Genomic DNA, 24,339 nt, shown 5'->3' with positions numbered 1-24,339 from the left:
TAGGGGAGATGTGGAGTTGGGAGACATCAGCTGGTGGGTGTAACGTAAAGATTAGATTAGATTCAATTTTAGTGTCATTGCACTTTTCAGTGCAACAAAATGGTTTAGATGGACCTTGTATGTGGGTTTGTCATAAACCAAATAATTGATCTGCCAACTATTCCACTTTTGTATCTTTGTATCTTTAGTTGAGTGATGCAACATGGAAACAGGCCCTTTGGCCCGACGAGTCCATGCCAGCCATCGATCACCTGTTCACACTAGTCCTATGTTAGCCCACTCTCTCATCCACTCCCTACACACGGGTAATTTACAGAGGCCAATTAATCTACAAACGTCTGGGGAATGTGGGAAGAAACCGTGGGAATATGCTGGATAGTAAGTTCATTAGCAAATGACCTCCCGTGTAAGTGTTCACATTAGAGATACAGCGCGGAAACTGGGCCTTTGGCACCAATCAGCAATCACTCTTATACACTAGCTATCTTACGCACTAGGGATAATTTACAATTTGAGAACACACCGAGCATGCTTTGGTATGTTTGTGATTCAATGATAATTTATTCTCACACGTACCTGGGTACAGTGAAATTCTTTGTTTTGCATACAATCTGGTAAAATGATCCGGCACACCTCACCTAGACAGTACACAAAGCATCGCCTGTTTCTGGCACTGACAAAGTTACACAATGTTAATCGAACAGTCTTCTGCACGTAGCAGGGAACAAAGAGTGCTGCCACAAGTGGGCAGCAGACCCCGCCAAGTCCCCCCCTATGTACAGGTGCCAATGTAAATACCATTTGTTATAAGCCAGGCTGAAATGAGGGCGATGAAGGTTGGCTATGTTGGGCAGCACAACAATCCATTAGCACCTTGCTACACCTCGGTTGCAACAGCCACCATTCATGACTATTCCATGTAGTCCCCCATGCAGAGAATCTGATCACCTCACCTGTTCGGTACATCCACCACCATCTGTGGAACAGGTTACAAATCACACTTTGACCATATGCAGTCATTTAGGTGTTTGACGGCTCTGGGCCTGTACTCACTGGAGTTTAGAAGGATGAGGGGGTAACCTCATTGAAACTTACCAAATAGTAAAAGGGCTGGATTGAGTAGAATGTGGAGAGGATGTTTCTACTAGTGGGAGAGTCTAGGACCAGAGGGCACAGACTCAGAATAAAAGGATGTACCTTTGCAAGTTCAAGTTCAAGTGAGTTTATTGTCGTGTCCCTGTATAGGACAATGAAATTCTTGCTTTGCTTCAGCACACAGAACATAGTAGGGATTTACTACAAAACAGATAAGTGTGTCCATATACCATAATATAAATATACACACACATGAATAAATAAACTGATAAAGTGCAAATAACAGAAAATGGGTTATTAATAATCAGAGTTTTGTCCGAGCCAGGTTTAATAGCCTGATGGCTGTGGGGAAGTAGCTATTCCTGAACCTGGTTGTTGCAGTCTTCAGGCTCCTGTACCTTCTAGGAGATGGGGAGGAATTTCTTTGGCGAGGTTGGTGAATCTGGAATTAATTGCCACAGTTGGTGGTGGAGGCCAAGTCATTGGGTAATTTTAAAGCGGAGATTGACGGGCTCTTGATTAGTAAGGGTGTCAAAGGTTATGAGGAGAAGGCTGGAGAATGGGGTTGAGGGGGAAAGATAGATCAGCCATGATCAAATGGCGGAGTAGATTCGATGGACTGAATGGCCTAATTCTGCTCCTATGACATGAAATTATGATTGCAGAACGGGAATGGAGGCAAGTCAGACTTGACCCTGAGGCACAGTCTAAGGACACTGTTCATTTAGTATGATTACATTGGGTCAAATAGTATTCGCTATTTGAGAATGCTTGAAATTTTGACCTTATGTTGCAGTGTTGACCACATGCCAGTTTACGGGTTTATATGAAACCCGCAGCCCCACTCCAGGGTAAATGCAATATAGATTCTAGTGCAGAATAACTTAAAGATGACAGTGGTGCATAATCATCTTAAATGGCCCTCAGCATCAAGGCTTCGTTTTAGGGTTTAGATATAACTAATAGGTAAAATTGTGGAGTGCGTTGCAGTTGTATCTGGATGTATTCAATAGACAGTTAGATATAGCTCTTGGGGTTAACGGAATCAAGGGATATGGGGAGAAAGCAGGAACAGGATACTGATTCTGGAAGATATTGAATGGCGGTGCTGGCTTGAAGGGCCGAGTGGCCTCCTCCTGCACCTATTTTCTGTGTTTCTATGCTTTGAAATCCGTAACCACCTGTCCATGTTTAAGAGAATCAGTCAAAGCTGCCATGAGGATTACAGATGATTCAGTGTTCACTCTTGATATGGACTGAGATCAGGTCAGGAACCCAATGTGAAATATTTTGTAGTGAAGTACTTGATAAACCAGGGACTATGATGTGGTTGAGTTACCAAGGATTTATTGATGATCCAAAAACAACATCTCCTGAAGTGACACTAGTGTCTCCACTAGTGAGCGAGTCTAGGAACAGAGCCCATAGTTCAAGTTCAAGTTCAAGTGAGTTTATTGTCATGTGTCCCTGTATAGGACAATGAAATTCTTGCTTTGCTTAAGCACACAGAAAATAGTAGGCATTTACTACAAAACAGATAAATGTGTCCATATACCATGATATAAATATATACACACATGAATAAATAAACTGGTAGTGCAAATAACAGAAAGTGGTTGCTAATAATCAGAGTTTTGTCCGAGCCAGGTTTAATAACCTGATGTCTGAGGGGAAGTAACTATTCCTGAACCTGGTTGTTGCAGTCTTCAGGCTCCTGTACCTTCTACCTGAAGGTAGCAGGGAGATCAGTGTGTGGCCAGGATGGTGTGGGTCTTTGATGATACTGCCAGCCTAGTCACACACCGCGATGAACAGGAAGGTTGGCGCTGTTATTAAGACGGCTAAAGCACAGTGTACGGTAAGTCCTTGGGGAGAGAGGGGGTGAGAAGGAGTGGAGACAACTTTTAAGAAGCCAGAGATACACAGCTGTGAAGTTCGGCGGACATTTAATATTACCGGTTGGTTATCCTTGGTTCTGAAAACTACTGCTTATGTTTTTTTTCCCAATGAACCAATGGAATTCACAGGTCAGCACCGGCTACAACCTACAACAACCTTCGACCTCCAGGCGACCCACTACTCTCCATGGCGGCTTCATTCGAGTTGCCGCTAATTTTTCAACATGTTGATAAATTCGCGGTGAACATAATGAGGCCGCGCCTAGTTCCCAGAATGCGGGAACTCCTCACGACCATGAAGGCGATTACCCGGCAGCCACCCGCGAACATGTGGCGACTGCATAGTCTCCTGCAGTCGCCTAAGTGGGACAGGCCCATTAGGGTATTATAGGGAGAAGGTAGGAGAGTGGGGTTGAGAGGGAAAAGATAGATCAGCCATGATTGAATGGTGGAGTAGACTTGATGGGCCGAATGGCCTAATTCGTCTCCTATTACTTATGAAGAGACAATACTTTTGAAAGGCCAGAGAAGCATAGGAAAGACTATTAATTCAGAAGTAATTTGATCTTTAGTACAACTGGAGACACAGAATGTTGAGGTAGTCCTTTTAAACGATCTTTAATCGGACTTCATTGGGCATCATCTTGCACCAAACATTATTCCCTTTATCTTGTATCTGTACACTGTGGACGGCTTGATTGTAATGATGTGTAGTCTTTTTGCTGACTGGATGGCATGCAACAAAAAGCTTTGAGTTTAGTTTATTGTCACGTGTACTGAGGATCTTTCACTCGATCTCGGCACATGTTACAATAATACTAAACAAGGATTTGCAAATTCTGCAATCTTGAGAAATCTCAGACATGCTGCCTGACCCGTTGAGTTACTCCAGCACTAATTTTTTCTTTAGAACTGTCTGTTTGAGCTTATCTTTCTTTGAATCTTAAAAACAAAATGCAAAGTGCTGGTGTAACTCAACGGGTCAGGCAACATCTCTGGAGGATGTGGATGGGCTACGTTTTGGATTGGGACCCATATTCAGATTGATTGGAGTGGGGGGTTAGGGGGAGAAGGCAGAAAGGAGGTGGGTGGTGGATCAAAGCCTGGCCAAGCGATAGGTGGATACATGGGGGGTGGGGGTTGATTGGCAGATGCATGGACAAAAACCTGAGATGAAAAGAAGGTGAAAGGCTGTGAGATGAAGAGAGATGAGGAGTGAAAATGTGAAGCCAGAGGAAGGAACATCGGGGGAACCATTTCACCTCCACCCAATTGTGGACGTTTGGACTTTGTATATGGAATGGATACACTACATGCTCAGTTCAGTTTAGTTTATTGTCATGTCAGGTACAGTGAAAAGCTTTTGTTGCGTGCTATCCAGTCGGCAGAAAAACAATACATGATTACAATCGAGCTGTTTACAGTGTACAAATGCAGGTGTCGGGCGAAGCGATCTGCAAGCTTGCGCTTGCGGTGAGACCAAGCGCAGGCTTGGCGATCGCTTCGCCCAACACCTCCGCACAGTTCGCATTAACCGACCTGATCTCCAGATGGCTCAGCACTTCAACTCCCCCTCCCATTCCGATCCAACCTTTTCTGTCCTGGGCCTCCTGCATAGCCAGAGTGAGTCCCACCGCAAATTGGAGGAGCAGCATCTCATATTTCGCTTGGGTAGTTTACACCCCAGCGGTATAAACATTGATTTCTCCAATTTCAGGTAATCCTTGCTTTCTCTCTCTTTCCCCTCCCCTTCCCAGTTCTCCCACAGCTTACTGTCTCCGCCTCTTCCTGCCCACCACCCCCACATCAGTCTGAAGAAGGGTCTAAAGCCGAAATGTCACCTATTCCTTCGCTCCATAGATGCTGCTTCACCCGCTGAGTTTCTCCAGCATTTTTGTCTACCTTCGATTTTTGCAGCATTTGCAATTCTTTCTTAAAGGATAGACTGAGGGTCACCAAAGAGGTAGATAGTAGCACAGTACTGCTCTGGTTGTGGTGGGATGATTTAGTTGCTTGATAACAGCTTAGAAGAAACTGTCCCTGAATTAGACTGGCAATAGGTGCAGCTGTAGGCCATTCGGCCCTTTAACCATATAACATTTGAGCCAGCATCGCCATTCAATCTGATCATGGCTGATCATCCACAATCACTACCCTGTTCCTGCCTTCTCTCCGTATCCCTTAACTCTGCTTTCCCTAAGAGTCCTATCTGGCTCTCTCTTGAAAGCATCCAGAGAACCAGCCTCCACCGCCCTCTGGGGAAGAGAATTCCACACACACAACTCTCTGTGTGAAAACGTTTTTCCTCATCTCTGTTCTAAATGGCTTACCACTTATTCTTTAACTATGGCCCCTGGTTCTGGACTCTCCCAACATTGGGAACATATTTCCTGCCTCTAGCATGTCCAAACCATAAATAATCTTATATATTTCAATAAGATACCCTCTCATCCTTCTAAATTCCAGAGTATACATGCCCAGCCGCTCCAATCTATCAACATATGACAGTCCCGCCATCCCAGGAATTAACCTCTTGAACCTACACTGCACTCCCCCAATATCAAGAAAGTCCTTCCTCAAGTTTGGAGACCAAAACTGCACACAATACTCCAGGTGTGGTCTCATTAGGACCCTGTACAACTGCAGGAGGACCTCTTTGCTCCTGTACTCAACTCCAATTGTTATGAAGGCCAACGTGCCATTCGATTTCTTCACTGCCTGCTGTACCTGCACGCTTACTTCAGTTGAATATAATTCACCTGCTGAGAACTATATTCTGCACTCTGACTTCCCCTTTTGTTCAACCTATTGTACTTGAGTTTAGCTTGATTTGTATTTGTGTAAAGTATCTGATCTGATTGGATAGCTTGCCAAACGAAGCTTTTCACTGTACCTCTTTACACGTGACAATATACCTAAATGTGAAAGATGTTGGCATAAAGAATGTGCCACAAAAGTTGGGACTCCTTGGATTGAATCCAAAATGTTACATTACAGGACATTTGGCCCATCGAGTCATTGCCGGCTCTCACAGTAAATCGATAATTCTATCCCTCCTGCACTTCCTCTGTACCCCAGCAAATTACTATCGAGATAGAAACAAAAAGCTGGAGTAACTCAGCGGGTCAGACAGCATCTCTTGAGAAAAGGAAAAGGTGACGTTTCTGGGCGAGACCCTTCTTCAGACCTGGAGCCACCTGAAACGCCACCTATTCCTTCTCTCCAGAGATGCTGCGTGTCCCGCTGAGTTACTCCAGCATTTTGTGTCTATCTTCGGTGGAAACCAGCATCTGCAGTTCCTTCCTCGACATATTATCCATAACAACTTCATTTTGAGGGCGTTGATTAATTCTGCGTCCACTAACTGAGGCGAGTAAAACAACCAAAACCTTTTCTCCCGTTATATCTTTTGCTGGAACAATTTCAGAAGTATTGCCAGTTCTTGCATCAATCAACAATGGAAGATTTCTCTGTCAGAGGCGTACACAACTCCAAGAAAATGGTGTCCCCCCCCCCCCCCCCCTCTAAGTCTGAAGAAGGGTCTCGATCCGAAACGTCACATATTCCTTTTCTCCAGAGGTGCTGCCTGACCCGCTGAGTTACTCCAGCATTTTGTGTCTATCAACGGTGTAAACCAACACATGCAGTTCCTTCCTACGCTTATAAACACACTGAACTGCAGATGCTGGTTTACAACAACAAAAAAGATTCAAAGTGCTGGAGTAGCTCAAGTGCTGGAGTAACTCAGGAGCATCTTGGGAGTTTGAAGAAGGGCCCCGACGCGAAACATCACTTATCCAGGTTCCCCAGAGATGCTGCCTGACCGGCTGAGTTACTCCAGCACGTTGTGTCTATAAACCAGCATCTGCAATTCCTTCCTACACAAGTCAAGAATGTTTTATTGTCACATGTCCCAGATAGGACAATGAAATTCTTACTTGCAGCAAGCAACAACGGGGAAGTTCTGAGCAGAGGCGTTTAGTAGCGGCAACACTGAAATAGCAATGGAATGAAGCTGAAATCGTGGTAGAAAATGTAGACCCAAAAATGCATCACTCTAACCTGCAGCACCATGTTTGTGGAATGTCATCTTTTGTTTTTGATAGTCCACAATATTGCAGTTGAATTTAAATTGTTTTGAGTTCTCCAATACTTTTCAAAATGTCCATCTTGAAGTACATCTCCACAACTGACCGAGTGGCTCTATGCATGCATTCATTATAAACTGCATTGAAGAACCACATTGTCAACACAAACCCGTCCAGACTCTGTCATCTTACAGGGGAGGCGTGCGTGGGTGGGTGGGTGTGCATTCAGGCTTTGTTCCACCCCCTTTGGAGGGAGAGCGGAAGAGCTGGGGCTTGTTGTGAAGTTGTGGTGGAGCAGGGGCGGAGCGGAGCTGGCTGTATCTTTGCTCCAGCTGCGGGCTGAGCAGAGTGTAGTGTCGTGAGTGTAGCAGCTAGCGCTAGCTGTTCATTCAAAGGGTGACGCTACCCCGGCCGCGGCTCGATCACAATCCCCGGGCGCTGTGACGAGGCGGCACCAGCTCCTCCCGGCTCAGCTTGGTGCGAGAGGCGGCCCCGGGGCTGCTTTGTCCAGCGAGCGGGATGGGGTCCGAGGAGCGCAGCCTGGGGGAGAAACTACTGCAGGAGACCGAGATAGAGCCAGAGCCAGAGCCAGAGGGATCGGTGCGAGTCCTGCAGGTGAGACACCTTGCAAACCAGGTGTTGAACAGGTTGGGTAGCAGCTACTCTAGAGCGGGAGGGACTTATGCCCGTTTTAAATATGCTGTGTGGGTCGCTTAGTATCTGAAGCACAAGCAGAGCTGTGCAACTCTTACATAACAACAACATGCTGAAGATTTCTGCAGCTTGTCAGCGAACCATCTGCGTAGAGTAATTATTCATGAGATCAAGCGCTGGATAAAGCAAGAGGGACGTTTTAAGACACAGGGTGAAAGGGGGAGAGATTAAATAGCAGAGAGATTGAAGTTGCAAGCTGAAAGAGGGAAGTTGGTGTGGGGTCCAAAAAAGGCGCCTTCCACAATCTGATCTCGGTCAGATGGCAATTCATTGTAGAGTATCGTCACTTTTACTAAGAAGCCAGAGAAAAATGCAAGTGTCGACTGGGCTTATATTCACTGGAATTTAGAAGGATATAAGAGGGGATCTTATAGAAACATATAACATTCTTAAGGGATTGGACAGGCTAGATACAGGAAAATTGTTCCTCATGTTGGGGGGAATCCAGAACCAGGGGGGTCACAGTTTAAGAATAAGGGGTGGGCCATTTAGGACTGGGATGAAGAACAACTTTTCCAGCCAGAGAGTTGTGAATCTGTGGCATTCTCTGCCTCAGAAGGAAGTGGAGGCCAATTCACTGGATGTATTCAAGAGACAGTTAGATATAGCTCTTAGGGTTAACGGAATCAAGGGATATGGGGAGAAAGCAGGAACAGGATACTGATTCTGGAAGATATTGAATGGCGGTGCTGGCTTGAAGGGCCGAGTGGCCTCCTCCTCCTGCACCTATTTTCTGTGTTTCTATGCTTTGAAATCCGTAACCACTTCTGTCCATGTTTAAGAGAATCAGTCAAAGCTGCCATGAGGATTACAGATGATTCAGTGTTCACTCTTGATATGGACTGAGATCAGGTCAGGAACCCAATGTGAAATATTTTGTAGTGAAGTACTTGATAAACCAGGGACTATGATGTGGTTGAGTTACCAAGGATTTATTGATGATCCAAAAACAACATCTCCTGAAGTGACACTAGTGTCTCCACTAGTGGGCGAGTCTAGGAACAGAGCCCATAGCAGAATAAAAGCACGCACATTTAGAAAGGAGTTGAGCAATTTCTTCAGTCAGATGGCAGTGAATGTGTGGAGTTCATTGCCACAGAAGGCTGCCGAGATCTAGCCAATGGATATTTTCATGATGGAGATTGACAGAGAATCTTGATTAGTAATGGGCCTTACCCATTTAGGCTTGACAGTCGCCTAAAAAAAACGGCGACTGTCATAGTGGAACATACACACACACACACACACTCCTTCCTTCCTTCCTTCCTTCCTTCCTTCCTTCCTTCCTTCACCAGCCCGTTATACAGGCGGGGGACAGGGCAAGTGGGGGAGCGCTGTCTGAGTGAAATTCACACGGTGCAAAGCCAAGGTGATAGTCACACACCGCGATGAACAGGAAGGTTGGCGCTGTAATTAAGACGGCTAAAGCACAGTGTACGGTAAGTCCTTGGGGAGAGAGGGGGTGAGAAGGAGTGGAGACAACTTTTAAGAAGCCAGAGATACACAGCTGTGAAGTTCGGCGGACATTTAACATTACCGGTTGGTTATCCTTGGTTCTGAAAACTACTGCTTATGTTTTTTTTCCCAATGAACCGAGGAAATCACCGGTCAGCACCGGCTACAACCTACAACAACCTTCGACCTCCAGGCGACCCACTACTCTCCATGGCGGCTTCATTCGAGTTGCCGCTAATTTCTCAACATGTTGATAAATTCGTGGTGACCATAATGAGGCCGCGCCTAGTTCCCAGAATGCGGGAACTCCTCACGACCATGAAGGCGATTACCCGACAGCCACCCGCGAACATGTGGCGACTGCATAGTCTCCTGCAGTCGCCTAAGTGGGACAGGCCCATTAGGGTATTATAGGGAGAAGGCAGGAGAGTGGGGTTGAGAGGGAAAAGATAGATCAGCCATGATTGAATGGTGGAGTAGACTTGATGGGCCGAATGGCCTAATTCGTCTCCTATTACTTATGAAGAGACAGTACTTTTGAAAGGCCAGAGAAGCATAGGAAAGACTATTAATTCAGAAGTAATTTGATCTTTAGTACAACTGGAGACACAGAATGTTGAGGTAGTCCTTTTAAACGATCTTTAATCGGACTTCATTGGGCATCATCTTGCACCAAACATTATTCCCTTTATCTTGTATCTGTACACTGTGGACGGCTTGATTGTAATGATGTGTAGTCTTTTTGCTGACTGGATGGCATGCAACAAAAAGCTTTGAGTTTAGTTTATTGTCACGTGTACTGAGGATCTTTCACTCGATCTCGGCACATGTTACAATAATACTAAACAAGGATTTGCAAATTCTGCAATCTTGAGAAATCTCAGACATGCTGCCTGACCCGTTGAGTTACTCCAGCACTAATTTTTTCTTTAGAACTGTCTGTTTGAGCTTATCTTTCTTTGAATCTTAAAACCAAAACGCAAAGTGCTGGTGTAACTCAACGGGTCAGGCAACATCTCTGGAGGATGTGGATGGGCTACGTTTTGGATTGGGACCCATATTCAGATTGATTGGAGTGGGGGGTTAGGGGGAGAAGGCAGAAAGGAGGTGGGTGGTGGATCAAAGCCTGGCCAAGCGATAGGTGGATACATGGGGGGTGGGGGTTGATTGGCAGATGCATGGACAAAAGCCTGAGATGAAAAGAAGGTGAAAGGCTGTGAGATGAAGAGAGATGAGGAGTGAAAATGTGAAGCCAGAGGAAGGAACATCGAGGGAAGGAAAAATAATGGGGGGGGGGGGGGGGGAATGGATGTGCATCCAGTGGGTTATAGACAAGAGAGGTGGTGGGAAAGGGCATGGTAGGGGGTTGGGTTGTTACCTGATACTATAGAAACAAAAAACTACGGATGCAGGTTTACACCAAAGATACACACACAGTGCTGGAGTAACTCGGGCAGCATCTCTGGAGGATGACGTTTCGGGTTGGGACACTTCTTCAGACAGAAAGTAGGAGGTGGTGGAGCTGAAGAGCTGGAGGCGAAAAAAGGTTTTGTCCCGACCCGAAACGTCACCCATCCTTTTTCTCCAGAGATGCTGCCTGACCCGCTGAGTTATTCCGCACCACTATCTTTGCCGAAACCATTGGTCTGCATCCCAGATTTTGACCGATCGAACCTCTCTCCACAGAAGGGCAATCGTCAAGGGCTGCCATTTATCCAGAAGCTTTGCTTTGCCATGGGAGGTGCTCCGTACCAAATGACAGGAAACGCCATTGGATTCTTCCTCCAGATCTTCCTGCTGGATGTGGTTCAGGTAGGACTTAAACGGATGGATCTTTCTTCATGTCCAAATGTGCAGCCATGACCGAGGAACGAAGCACATACTAGTCACCAGATCACCCTACAAATTAACCTACAAACCTGGATGTCTTTGAAGTGTGGGAGGAAACCGGAGCACCTGATGGAAACCCACACAGTCACATGTAGAACGTGCAAACTGTGTACAGACAGCACCCGTAGTCTTCAGTCTGACAATAGGTGCAGGAGTAGGCCATTTGGCCCTTCGAGCCAGCACCGCCATTGAATGTGATCATGGCTGATCATCCACAATCAGTACCCCGTTCCTGCCTTCTCCCCATATCCCCTGACTCCGCTATTTTTAAGAGCCCTATCTAGCTCTCTCTTGAAAGCATCCAGAGAACCGGCCTCCACCGCCCTCTGAGGCAGAGAATTACACAGACTCGCCACTCTCTGTGAGAAAAAGTGTTTCCTCATCTCCGTTCTAAATGGTTTACTCCTTATTCTTAAACTGTGGCCCCTGGCTCTGGACTCCCCCAACATCGGGAACATGTTTCCTGCCTCTAGTGTGTCCAAGCCCTTATCAATCTTATATGTTTCAATGAGATACCCTCTCATCCTTCTAAACTCCAGAGTGTACAAGCCCAGCCGCTCCATTCTCTCAGCATATGACAGTCCCGCCATCCCGGGAATTAACCTTGTAACCGCTACGCTGAAGAAGGGTTTAGATGTGAAAAGTCACCTGTTCCTTTCCTCCAGAGGTGCTGCCTGACTCGCTGAGTTACTCCAGCCCAGAAATGGTCAGTGTAGAGTCTCCCAATGGCAAATCGTCTAATAAAATCCAGTAAATTCATCCAGGTCTCTCAACTTTCAGTTTCAAAACTCAATTAGTTCATAAATGACCTTCAGAAAATTGAACTTGCCATCCATATTCAGTCTGCTCCACTTGCTCAATGGTGCAGGAAGGAACTGCAGATGCTGGTTTACACCGAAGATAGACCAAAAATGCTGGAGTAACTCTGCGAGTCAGGCAGCACCTCTGGAGAAAAGGAATAGGGGACTTTTCAGAGCAAAACTCTTCTTCAGGCTGAAGACTGAAGTCTGAAGAGGGATTTCAACCCGAAATGACACTTACTCCTTTTTCCCAGAGATTCTGCCTGACCCGCTGAGTTACTCCAAAAATTTGTGCCTATCCACTTGTTTAGTTATTACATTATTTGAAAGGGGTTAACAACCCACTGATGGTTAAAGAAATATTCACGGATATCCACTGCACGACACAGTGGCGCAGTGGGGGAGTTGCTGCCTTGCAGCACCAGAGACCCAGGTTCAATCCTGACTACGGGTGCAGAGTTTGCACGTTCTCCATGCGTGTGTGTGGGTTTCCTCCCGGTGCTCCGGTTTCCTCCCACACTTCAAAGGCGTACAGGTTTGTCCCGGGTGTGTAGGATAGCGTTTGTCTACGGGGTGATCGCTGGTTGGCGGAGACTCGGTGGGCCGAAGCGCCTGTTCCCGCGCGGCATCTCTAAAGGCTGATGGCGCTGGAGTACGGCATCTCACATGCTCTTCCCAGAGAAGGATCTACTATCATCCAACACCATGGCTCTACTCTTTTAAATCTTGTTTCTACCTATAATTCTGCAATGCTGAGGATTCTACTCCCTGTATCTTAGAAACATAGAAAATAGGTGCAGGAGTAGGCCATTCGGCCCTTCGAGCCTGCACCGCCATTCAATATGATCATGGCTGATCATCCAACTCAGTATCCTGTACCTGCCTTCTCTCCATAACCCCTGATCCCTTTAGCCACAAGGGCCACATCTAACTCCCTCTTAAATATAGCCAATGAACTGTGGCCTCAACTACCTTCTGTGGCAGAGAATTCCACAGATTCACCACTTTCTGTGTAAAAAATGATTTTCTCATCTCGGTCCTAAAAGACTTCCCTCTTATCCTTAAACTGTGACCCCTAGTTCTGGACTTCCCCAACATCGGGAACAATCTTCCTGCATCTAGCCTGTCCAACCCCTTAAGAATTTTGTAAGTTTCTATAAGATCCCCCCTCAATCTTCTAAATTCTAGCGTGTACAAGCCGAGTCTATCCAGTCTTTCTTCATATGAAAGTCCTGACATCCCAGGAATCAGTCTGGTGAACCTTCTCTGTACTCCCTCTATGGCAAGAATGTCTTTCCTCAGATTAGGAGACCAAAACTGTACGCAATACTCCAGGTGTGGTCTCACCAAGACCCTGTACAACTGCAGTAGAACCTCCCTGCTCCTATCTTCCCCTTTGCTCTATCTGTCGTACTTGAGATTGACTTGACTGTATTTATGCTTGTTATTATCTGACCTGTTTGGATAACTTACAGAACAAAGCTTTTCTCTGTACATAGAAACATAGAAAATAGGTGCAGGAGGTGGCCATTCGGCCCTTCGATCCAGCACTGCCATTCATTGTGATCATGGCTGATCGTCCCCAATCAATAACCCGTGCCTGCCTTATCCCCATATCCCTTGACTCCACTAGCCCCTAGAGCTCTATCTAACTCTCTCTTAAATCCATCCAGTGATTTGGCCTCCACTGCCCTCTGTGGCAGGGAATTCCACAAATTCACAACTCTCTGGGTGAAAACGTTTTTTCTCACCTCAGTCTTAAATGGCCTCCCCTAAGACTGTGGCCCCTGGTTCTGGACTCGCCCAACATTGGGAAAATTTTTCCTGCATCAAGCTTGTCCAGTCCTTTTATAATTTTACATGTTTCTATAAGATATCCCTTCATCCTTCTAAACTCCAGTGAATACAAGCCTAGTCTTTTCAATCTTTCCTCATATGACAGTCCCGCCATCCCAGGAGCAGGTGACAATACTAACCCTAAACCATGTAAATACTAGTCTGTGGAATTCTATTCCCTTCGCTCCATAGATGCTGCTGCACCCGCTGAGTTTCTCCAGCATTTTTGTGTACCATGTAAATACTAGAACTTTCACACATTGTGAAACATGACTTACTTCACCAGTCTTTGAGCTAAGAGACCAAATTTGATTAATGGGAAGTGGAGTTAGAAAAGAAGATGTTCCCACTCGATACGCTTATAATTTTAGTTTCCATGGTTCATTCCACGTGACAAATCAGCCTGTTCAGGCACAGAAATAGTCTTTGTGCTCTGAAGGATTTTAGGCTGCACATCTGAGGAAGAGGAAGAAATCTCCCTTACTTTAAAAGCCAAACGAGTCCCATGACTGTTTAGTTTAGTGTAGAGATATAGCACGGAAACAGGCTCTTCAGCCCACCGAGTCCGCACCGACCAGCGATCCCCGCACACTAACACTATCCTACACGCACTAGGGACAATTTACATTTATACCAAGCCAATTAACGTACAGACATGTACGTCTTTGGAGTGTGGGAGGAAGCCAAAGATCCCGGAGAAACCCCACACGGGGAGAACGTGCAAACTCCGTACAGACAAGCACCCGTAGTCAGGATTGAACGGCCATTTCTGGCTTTCTGCACGGCTTGCTTGCACTGTGGCAGTTATGTTATCTTGGCCCCGACACGATGTTTTGGCATTCACTTCCCCAACATGACTTGTAAGATGTACCCAAATATGATTTATTGTCCCCTTTTGATGTTTGATGTCAAAGTTTGTTCAATACTCCAGCAAAATGCCATATGATTCGTCACGCAACCAAAGCTTTGCCACACGAGGCTGCTAAAGAAGATGAAAGAAGTGGAGTTTTAGGTTTTTATTTAATTCTTTGAAAGACACAGCGCAGAAATGGGCCCTTCGGCCCATCGAGTCCGCGCCGACCAGCGATCCCCCCTACACTAGCACTATCCTACACACTAGGGACAGTTTACAATGTTCACCGAAGCCAATTAACCTACAAACATGTACGTCTTTGGAAACCGGAGCACCGGCGAAAACCTATGTGGTCCCGGAGACAATGTACAAGCTCCGTACAGACAGCACCCGTAGTCAGGATGGAACCCAAGTCTCTGGTGCTGTCACGCAGCAACTCTGCCACTGCGCCACCATGCCGCCACTATAGAGGAAAGATACTAGCATGGATAGAAGGTTGGCTGAAGGCAAAGAGCGGGAATGTGTTGTGCATTTACTATGTATTAGTCCACATTATTTTGTATCAATCTATTTGAAGGGCCTCGTGCCTTCTAGTTTCTTTACTTTGCAACACGAAGTTTAACTTGGGAACTTAAATACAGTGCCCTCCATAACGTTTGGGACAAAGACCCATCATTTATTTATTTGCCTCTGTATGCCTTTCTTCTTAATTATGTTCCAAACAGTTGATTTTGGTAAGCCTAAGGTTTGGCTGATGTCTCTAACAGTTTTATTCTTGTTTCTCAGTCTCCTAATGGCTTATTTGACTTTCATCGGCACAACTTTGGTCCTCATGTTGATAAACAGCAATAAAAGTTTCCAAAGGTGATGGAAAGACTGGAGGAAAGATTAGGTGCTGAGAGCTCTCTTATGCCTGCATTAAGGAGGCAATTAAACACACCTGAGCAATTACAAATGCCTGTGAAGCAATGTGTCCCAAACATTATGATGCCCTGAAATGGGGGGGGTGAGGGGGGACTATGTATAAACACCGCTGTAATTTCTACATGGTGAAACCAAAATGTATAAAAATACCCTTAATAAAATCTGACAATGTGCACTTTAACCACACATGATTTATTTTTCTATTACAAATTTCAAATTGTGGACTTCAGAGGCAAATAAATAAATGATGGGTCTTTGTCCCAAACATTATGGAGGGCACTCAAAAATGCTGGAGAAACTCAGCGGGTGCAGCAGCATCTATGGAGCGAAAGAAATAGGCAACGTTTCGACCCGAAACGTTGCCTATTTCCTTCGCTCCATAGATGCTGCTGCACCCGCTGAGTTTCTCCAGCATTTTTGTGTACCTTCGATTCTCCAGCATCTGCAGTTCCTTCTTAAACATTATGGAGGGCACTGTAACTTGGGAACTATTTTTGATTGAAACTTGCACAATAAACAATATGTGTTGTAACTCTTTCTTCATCAGATGGAGGCTTTCTATGCATCTCTTATTTTATTCATTGGTCGAGTCTGGGACGCTTTCACAGATCCAGGTGTTGGTTTCCTCATCAGCAAAAGCAGGAGAACAAGATTTGGCAAGTTGCTCCCATGGTGAGGATACCCTCAATCATATTAATTTGTGGGGAAATACACGAAGCGGTACATTTGGACTTGGGGTCCGGTAATGAACGCTGTAGTCATGGGAGTTACACGTGCTTTGTTCTGGAGGCATTTAACACAAAACCAACTGTTAATTGAAACCGGTTTGGGTGGTACGGTGGCGCGGCTGCTGCCTAATGCCCCTGTCCCACTTAGGAAACCTGAACGGAAACCTCTGGAGACTTTGCGCCCCACCCAAGGTTTCCGTGCGGTTCCTGGAGGTTCCCGGGGGTTTTTGTCAGCCTCCCTACCTGCTTCCACTACCTGCAACCTCCGGCAACCACCTGCAACCTCCGGGAACTGCATGGAAACCTTGGGTGGGGCGCAATGTCTCCAGAGGTTTCCGTTCAGGTTTCCTAAGTGGGACAGGGGCATTAGAGCTCCATAGACCTTGGTTCAATCCTGACTATGGGTGCTGTCTGTGTGAAGTTCAATGGTACTTTAAAATGATACTTTATTTTCACATGTATCTAAGAGCAAGGACATTATTTTATGCAGACGTTTCAGTGACAATCACATTAGGCACAATCAAAAAAATTTCAACATGCAGAAAATTATTCCGCGACCTAGCTGAGGCCACGAGTATTCGGGAACTTCCCTCGAGCATGAAGGAGAGTTCCAGCGACCTCATAGGACCTCCTAGGACCACGTGTCGACCATGCTGCGAGTTTGACGGTCGAAGACACTCTTCTAAACTCGCAGATTAGGTCGCCCAAGTGGGACAGCCCCTTAAATCTCAGGAATTAAGTCGTGAGTAATTGGCTCTGGAAGAAAATATCCTGCGACTTTGTTTTTGGATTTGATTTTAAAGAAATTTGTCGCAACTGAATAATTTTGACATTGTGATTTTTCCAGGATTCTGTTCTCCATGCCGTTTGGAGTTGTTTCTTACTTCCTATTGTGGTTCAGTCCTTCTTACACGATGTCCCAGGAATACAGCTTCCTCTGGTATCTTATGACCTACTGTGCATTTCATACCTGCATGAGTGTAAGTGTTCATTTGAATCGGATTAAACTCCAAGGCTATGCAATAAACTAATATCTAATACCATCCCTGGATCTGAAGGTTGGGTCCTTTTTCCTCCTTGCTGTGAAATACAAAGGCATGGGGCAAGTGTTAAATTGTTCAAAATAATATCCTGATAATATCCTAATAATATCTTGGGGCGGCACAGTGGCACAGCAGTATAGTTGAACCTCTCAATGGGCATTGTTGTTTACTGCGAGGATAACTGACAGTGGTACGTGACTCAGGCGCACTCAGTATCTCACTGTAACATCGATATGGTGTCTTTACAGTAGCCTGTTGCTCCGAGCAGCGGAGAGAAAGAAAGATCAGAAAATATAACCGTGAAAGCGTAACTCCCAGCACTGCCAAATAAAGTTGCAGGTGTACAGACACCATTGGAGGGACTTAGAGGATTAAAAAAAAAAATTTTTTTGGTGGTTAAAACACGTTAGAAAAGCAAAATGTCAATATTTGAGCAGAGGTTTCAACATGTGCAGGAAGTTGGTCAATCTCAAAGAGGAAGAGCTTCTGTGCTGTCTGCGTTGTGGTTTGCACTTTCTACATTTTAAATATTGAAAGACTAAAAGCCTTCTGTATTCTTTGGATTAAATGAAACAAGCTGTCTTTGAGATGACCTTAGCTGGGCTTAAACCTAATGAAGTGTAGGAATGTAATGTGATGCTCCCTCAGTCTGGTGGTGTGGTGCGGAGTGGGTGGGTGATCGTTCCTTTGTACCAACAATGTCCAATGCATTTTGTACAGCTTCATCTCTCTTTCACACAATGGCCACTGAGTGAAAGATCAGCAATTCAATGTAACCAAACCTCTCGACTTATTTCATGGAGCAGGTGATTGGGAATAAGTGAAGAGCGACCCAAAGAAAGAGTTATTTGTTATTAGATATCTATAGGCAATAGACAATAGGTGCAGGAGTAGGCCATTCGGCCCTTCGAGCCAGCACCGCCATTCAATGTGATCATGGCTGATCATCCCCAATCGGTACCCCATTCCTGTCTTCTCCCCATATCCCTTGATTCCACTAGCCCCTAGAGCTCTATCTAACTCTCACTTAAATCCGTCCAGTGACTTGGCCTCCACTGCCCTCTGTGGTAGGGAATTCCACAAATCCTGAGTCCCCTGACTCCGCTATCTTTAAGGGCCCTATCTAGCTCTTTCTTGAAAGTATCCAGAGAACCGGCCTCCACCGCCCTCTGAGGCAGAGAATTCCACAGACTCACAGCTCTCTGTGAGGAAAAGGTGTTTCCTCCTTTCGGTTCTAAATGGCTTAACCCTTATTCTTAAACAGTGGCCCCTGGTTCTGGACTCCCCCAACATCGGGAGCATGTTTCCTGCCTCTAGCGTGTCCAAACCCTTAATCTTATATGTTTCAATAAGATACCCTCTCATCCTTCTAAACTCCAGAGTGTACAAGCACAGCCACTCCATTCTCTCAGCATATGACAGTCCCTGAGAAGGCTTATAGAACAGCATACCACTTAAATAGGCTCTGTGGCCCACAGTGTCTGTGCCAAACATCTCACATCCACCCGCACATAATCCATGTTCCCTACATTCCCGACATATCCATACGCCTCTCCTAAAGCCTCATAATGGGTGGTGAATCAGTGGAATTCTTGGCCGCAGAAGGCTGTGGAGGCCAAGTCAGTGGATATATTTAAGGCAAAGATAGATAGATTTTTGATTAGTACATGTGTCAGGGGCTATGGGGAGAAAGCAGGAGAATGGGGTTAGGAGGGAGAGAGAGATCAGCCATGATTGAATGGCAGAGTAGACATGATGGGCCGAATGGCCTAATTCTGCTTCTATCTCTGCTCCTGCCACTATCGTATCTGCCTCAACCACCAATCCTGACAGCATGTTCCAGGCGCTCACCACCCTCTGTGTAAAACAACAACAAAAAAAGCCTTGAGAATCTCCTTTAAACCTTTTCCCTCTCACCTTAAACCTTTGCCCTCTAGTATTTGAAAGCTGTGCCCTCTATGTCCCCTCTTGACCGAGACTGGAATCGTAATTCAGATTCCACGGGGGGGGGGGGAAATGGCTTTCTAAACCCAGTCAACCTCTGAACTTTGAACTGTTCATTCTGTTTAGACTAGAAACTCCTGGTATATTTGGCTCTGCCTTTGCGAATGCCATTCGAGATTTGTTTTAATGCTTTCATTGTTGCTGTTCCCACAGTGTTTCCACGTCCCCTACTCTGCATTGACCATGTTTCTAGGCGGTGATCAACGTGACCGAGATTCTGCAACAGCATACAGTAGGTGTTTAAGAAGGAACTGCAGATGCTGGAGAATTGAAGGTACACAAAAATGCTGGAGAAACTCAGCGGGTGCATCCGCACCCGCTGAGTTTCTCCAGCATTTTTGTGTAGCATACAGTAGGTGTCTATTCGCCCCTGTCAAAGCTTCATATTATTTTGACTCCACCCTGAATATTCCCCGGGGTTCCCCCTTTCCTTGCATCATGTACCCTTTTTGCATTTTTTCTTCGTTTTTTTGCGTATTTCCCCCCGGGGTTGTGGAGTCCAAAACTAGATTGCGCAGGTTTTAAGGGCGGTGAATCTGTGGAATTCATTGCCACAGCCGGCTGTGGTGGCCAAGTTAATGGATATTTTTAAGGCGGAGATTGACAGATTCTTGATACGTACGGGCGTCGAGAGTTACAGGGCAAAGGCAGGAGAATATAAAATTATAGAAGGAATGGACAAGCTAGATGCAGGAAAACATGTTCCCAATGTCGGACGAGTCCAGAACCAGGGGCCACACAGTCTTAGAATAAAGGGGAGGCCATTTAAGACTGAGGTGAGAAAAAAACCTTTCCACCCAGAGAGTTGTGAATTTGTGGAATTTCCTGCCACAGAGGGCAGTGGAGGCCAAGTCACTGGATGGATTTAAGTGAGAGTTAGATAGAGGTCTAGGGGCTAGTGGAGTCAAGGGATATGGGGAGAAGGCAGGCACGGGCTATTGATAGGGGACGATCAGCCATGATCACAATGAATGGAGGTGCTGGCTCGAAGGGCCGAATGGCCTCCTCCTGCACCTATTTTCTATGTTTCTAATAGTTAGGAGGGAGAGATAGGTCAAACATTATCGGATGACGGAGTAGACTAGACGGGCCAAATGGCCTAGTTTGCTCCTATGACTCTTATAGGTGATGATTTGGGTTGGGGAACTTTCTTCAGATGCCACATAGTGCTGGAGTCGTTCAGCAGGTCAGGCAGCATGTCTGGATGGGTGACATTTCAGGAAGAGAAATCTGAAACCTGAAAATTTGGCACATGGAAAATATGAACGCTGAGATGTGAATGGTGACATTAATGGGTTCATAAGATCGTAAGATATGCGAGCAGAATTAGGCCATTCGGCCCATCAAGTCCACTCCGCCATTCAATCATGGCTGATCTATCTTCCCCTTTCAACCCCATTCTCCTGCATTCTCCCCATAACCCCCGACTCCCGTACTAATCAAGGATCTGTCAATCTCCGCCTTCAAAATATCCATTTACTTGGCCTCCACAGACGTCTGTGGCAATGAATTCCACAGATTCACCACTAAAGAAATTCCTCCTCATCTTTGTGAAGGTGCATCATTTTATTCTGAAGCAGTGGCCTCTGGTCTTAGACTCTCCCACCAGTGGAAACATCCTCTCCACATCCACTCTATCCAGGCCTTTCACTATTCGGTGAGTTTCAATGAGGTTCCTCCTCATCCTTCTAAACTCCAGCGAGTATTCAGCATTTACTTTAATGCCATTTTAACTGAGTACTTACATACACAGAAGAAACGAAAAAATAGTTTCTCAATCAGTCCCCGTCAGTGCAGTTAATAAAAACAGAATAAATACATATAGCTTTAAAATTAAAATGAACATATCTAAAATAGGCCTAAAAATTAAGGATAAGGGGGAAGTCTTTTAGGGATGAGAAAATCATTTATTACACAAAGAGTGGTGAATCTCTGGAATTCCCTGCCATTGGCTATATTTAAGAGGGAGTTAGGTGTGGCCCTTGTGGCTAAAGGGATCAGGGGTTATGGAGAGAAGGCAGGTACAGGATACTGAGTTGGATGATCAGCCATGATCATATTGAATGGCGGTGCAGGCTCGAAGGGCCGAATGGCCTACTCCTGCACCTATAGTCTATGTTTCTATGTTTCTAAATTGAAAAAAACAGACATTCAGACCGAACAGTGGCTTTGCTTTGACAAGTGCCGAGCTGTCATAGTATGGGCGAGGTTATAGTGTTGGTGTATGATATATGGGGAGGGGACACAGTCCGTTAATCAGTCTTATTGCCTGTGGGAAGAAGCTGTGGAGCATCCTGCTGGTTCTGCAGCTGATGCTCCTGTACCTCTTCCCAGATGGCAGAATGGAGAAGATGTGGTGTGATGGATGATGGGGGTCCTTAATAATGGAGATGGCTCTGCTGATGCTCCGCTTCTGATAGATCTCCAACAGGAAAGGGAGTGGAGCACCAATGATCCTGCTGGCTGTCTTCACTATCCTGTTAAGTTGTTTTTGTTCATAAGCCTTGCAGCTCCCAAACCAGGAAGTGATGCCGTAGGTCAGTATACTCTCGATGGTGCCCCTGTAGAAGGTCCTTAGATGAACAGTAGAGAGACCTGCTTTCCTTAGTCTCCGGAGAGGGTGGAGCCGCTGCTGAGCTCTTTTGATGACTGCTGTGGTGTTGGTCGTTGAGGTCAGGTCATCCGCCAGGTGGAGTCCCAAGAACTTCACACTGCTGACCCTCTCCACAGCAGCGCCATCAATACGCAGCGGAGTGTGATGGTGTTTTCCAGCCCTCCTGAAATCGATCACCATCTCCTTTGTCTTTTCCACGTTGAGGGTGAGATTGTGAGATCTGCACCACTCTGTCAGCAGCTCCACCTCCATCCTGTACGCCGACTCATTGTTGTCGCTGATGAGACCCACCACTGTTGTGTCATCAGCGAACTTGTTGATATAATTATTGCCGAGTCTGGCAGTACAGTCATGAGTAAGCAGACTGAACAGCAGGCGGCTTAGGACACAGCCTTGGGGTGAGCCCAGTGCTCACAGCGATGGTTCGTGATGTCCGGCTGCCCACCCTGACTGTCAACAGCAGTCAACAGCTTCAGCTTCTCCACCAGCTGCTGTGGGATGATTGTATTAAAAGCTGTAGAGGCCCAGTGGCCCCCAAACGCTCACCATATGTTAACCCAATCATTCCTGGGATCATTCTCTTCAGACATGGGGCTCAATATTCAAGTTCAAGTGAGTTTATTGTCATGTGTCCCTGTATAGGACAATGAAATTCTTGCTTTGCTTAAGCACAATATTGTTCACAATACTCCAAATGCGGGCTGACCAGCGCCTTCTTAAGCCTCAACATTACATCCGAGTCAAGTCAAGAGAGTTTATTGTCATGTGTCCCAGATAGGACAAGGAAATTCTTAGGTACACAAAATTGCTGGGGAAACTCAGCGGGTGCAGCAGCATCTATGGAGCGAAGGAAATAGGCGACGTTTCGGGCCGAAACCCTTCTTCAGACTAAATTCTTGCTTGCTGCAGCACAACAGAATATTGTAAGCATAAACACAGAACTGTTCAGTGTGTCTATATATAGCATAGACCATATATATATACATAAATAAACAGATAAAGTGCATTAGGCTGTTATAGTTCAGAGTTTGGTTGATGGCGAGTTTAATAGCCTGATGGCTGTGGGGAAGAAGCTGTTCCTGAACCTGGATGTACCAGATTTCAGGCTCCTGTACCTTCTACCTGATGGCAGCGGAGAGATGAGTGTGTGGCCAGGATGGTGTGGGTCCTTGATGATGCTGCCAGCCTTTTTGAGGCAGCGACTGCGATAGATCCCTGTTTTAATATTCTAGTCCTCGCAAAATAAATGTTAGCATTGCAGCACGGTGGCACAGGGGTAGAGCTACTGCCTTACAGAGTCAGAGACCCAGGTTCAATCCTGACTACGGGTGCTGTCTGAACGGAGTTTGTACGTTCTCCCCGCGACCTGCGTGGGTTTTCTCCGAGTTCTTTAGCCTCCTGTCACACTCCAAAGACGTACAGGTTTGTAGGTTAATTGGCTCGGTATAATGCCCCTGTCCCACTTAGGAAACCTGAACGGAAACCTCTGGAGACTTTGCGCTCCACCCAAGGTTTCCGTGCGGTTCCCGGAGGTTTTTGTCAGTCTCCCTACCTGCTTCCACTACCTGCAACCTCCGGCAACCACCTGCAACCTCTGGGAACCGCACGGAAACCTTGGGTGGGGCGCAAAGTCTCCAGAGGTTTCCGTTCAGGTTTCCTAAGTGGGACAGGGGCATAAGTGTAAATTGTACCCTAGCGTGCGTAGGAAAGTGTTAATGTGCGGGAATCGCTGGTCAGTGTGGACTCGGTGGGTCGAAGGCCCTGTTTCCATGCAGTATCTCTAAACTAAACTAATTGATTTTGCCTTAATACCGATTTGACGTCTTACTGCCGTCTTCTTGCAGGAATGGGAGTCGAGGTTGTCGCCACGCTGGCTGGAGCTGCTATTCAGGGCCAGATCGTGGGAGCCTACCATACACAAACTATGGAAACCTGCCAGATGCTCCAGAATGTGACAACACTCAACACTACCACTGCACTAGTGAACAGCCTCAATAACACGGTCAGTGTCGTTTAAGAATAGTCTCAGTGGTCTCTGTGGCGTCTTGCCGGCTATTCTGCTCGGGCTAAATTCAGAGATGAGTGGACGTGACAGTGAAGCTCAGTGCTACTGGATGTTGTGAACAAGTGTTCTGCGGCCAGCATCAATCTTTTCTTAAACTAAGTAAGTTTATTGGCCAAGTATTCACATACAAGGAATTTGTCTTGGTGCTCCGCCCACAAGTGACAACATGACATACAGTGACGGTTACGAATGACTCAGAAAACACTAAACATTAATAATAATAAAGCATTAATGATAAAACATCATTGATCAAGCATGTACCAGATCAAAGAGAGGCTACAGATTTTTGGCTGTTGAGTAGAGCAACTACTCGTGGATAAAAACTGTTTTTA

The 24,339-nt window shown here is 45.9% G+C and overlaps 1 protein-coding gene across 1 annotated transcript in view; it reads left to right on the top strand.

Moving 5' to 3' along the window:
- Nucleotides 1-7,330: 7,330 nt before the first annotated feature.
- The window catches only part of LOC116986187 (sodium-dependent lysophosphatidylcholine symporter 1-like), a 37,312-nt gene continuing 20,303 nt past the window's right edge, over nt 7,331-24,339 (top strand). The window contains exons 1-6 of the mRNA XM_033041463.1: nt 7,331-7,696; nt 10,937-11,062; nt 16,101-16,225; nt 17,129-17,261; nt 19,482-19,560; nt 23,787-23,944. Of these exons, the coding sequence (XP_032897354.1) occupies nt 7,601-7,696; nt 10,937-11,062; nt 16,101-16,225; nt 17,129-17,261; nt 19,482-19,560; nt 23,787-23,944 (717 nt within the window). The 5' untranslated portion in view covers nt 7,331-7,600. The remainder of the gene's footprint in view (nt 7,697-10,936; nt 11,063-16,100; nt 16,226-17,128; nt 17,262-19,481; nt 19,561-23,786; nt 23,945-24,339) is intronic.

This window comes from Amblyraja radiata, chromosome 23 (genome assembly GCF_010909765.2).
Source record: "Amblyraja radiata isolate CabotCenter1 chromosome 23, sAmbRad1.1.pri, whole genome shotgun sequence".
NCBI lineage: Eukaryota > Metazoa > Chordata > Chondrichthyes > Rajiformes > Rajidae > Amblyraja > Amblyraja radiata.
This window is presented reverse-complemented; position numbering and strand designations above follow the sequence as displayed.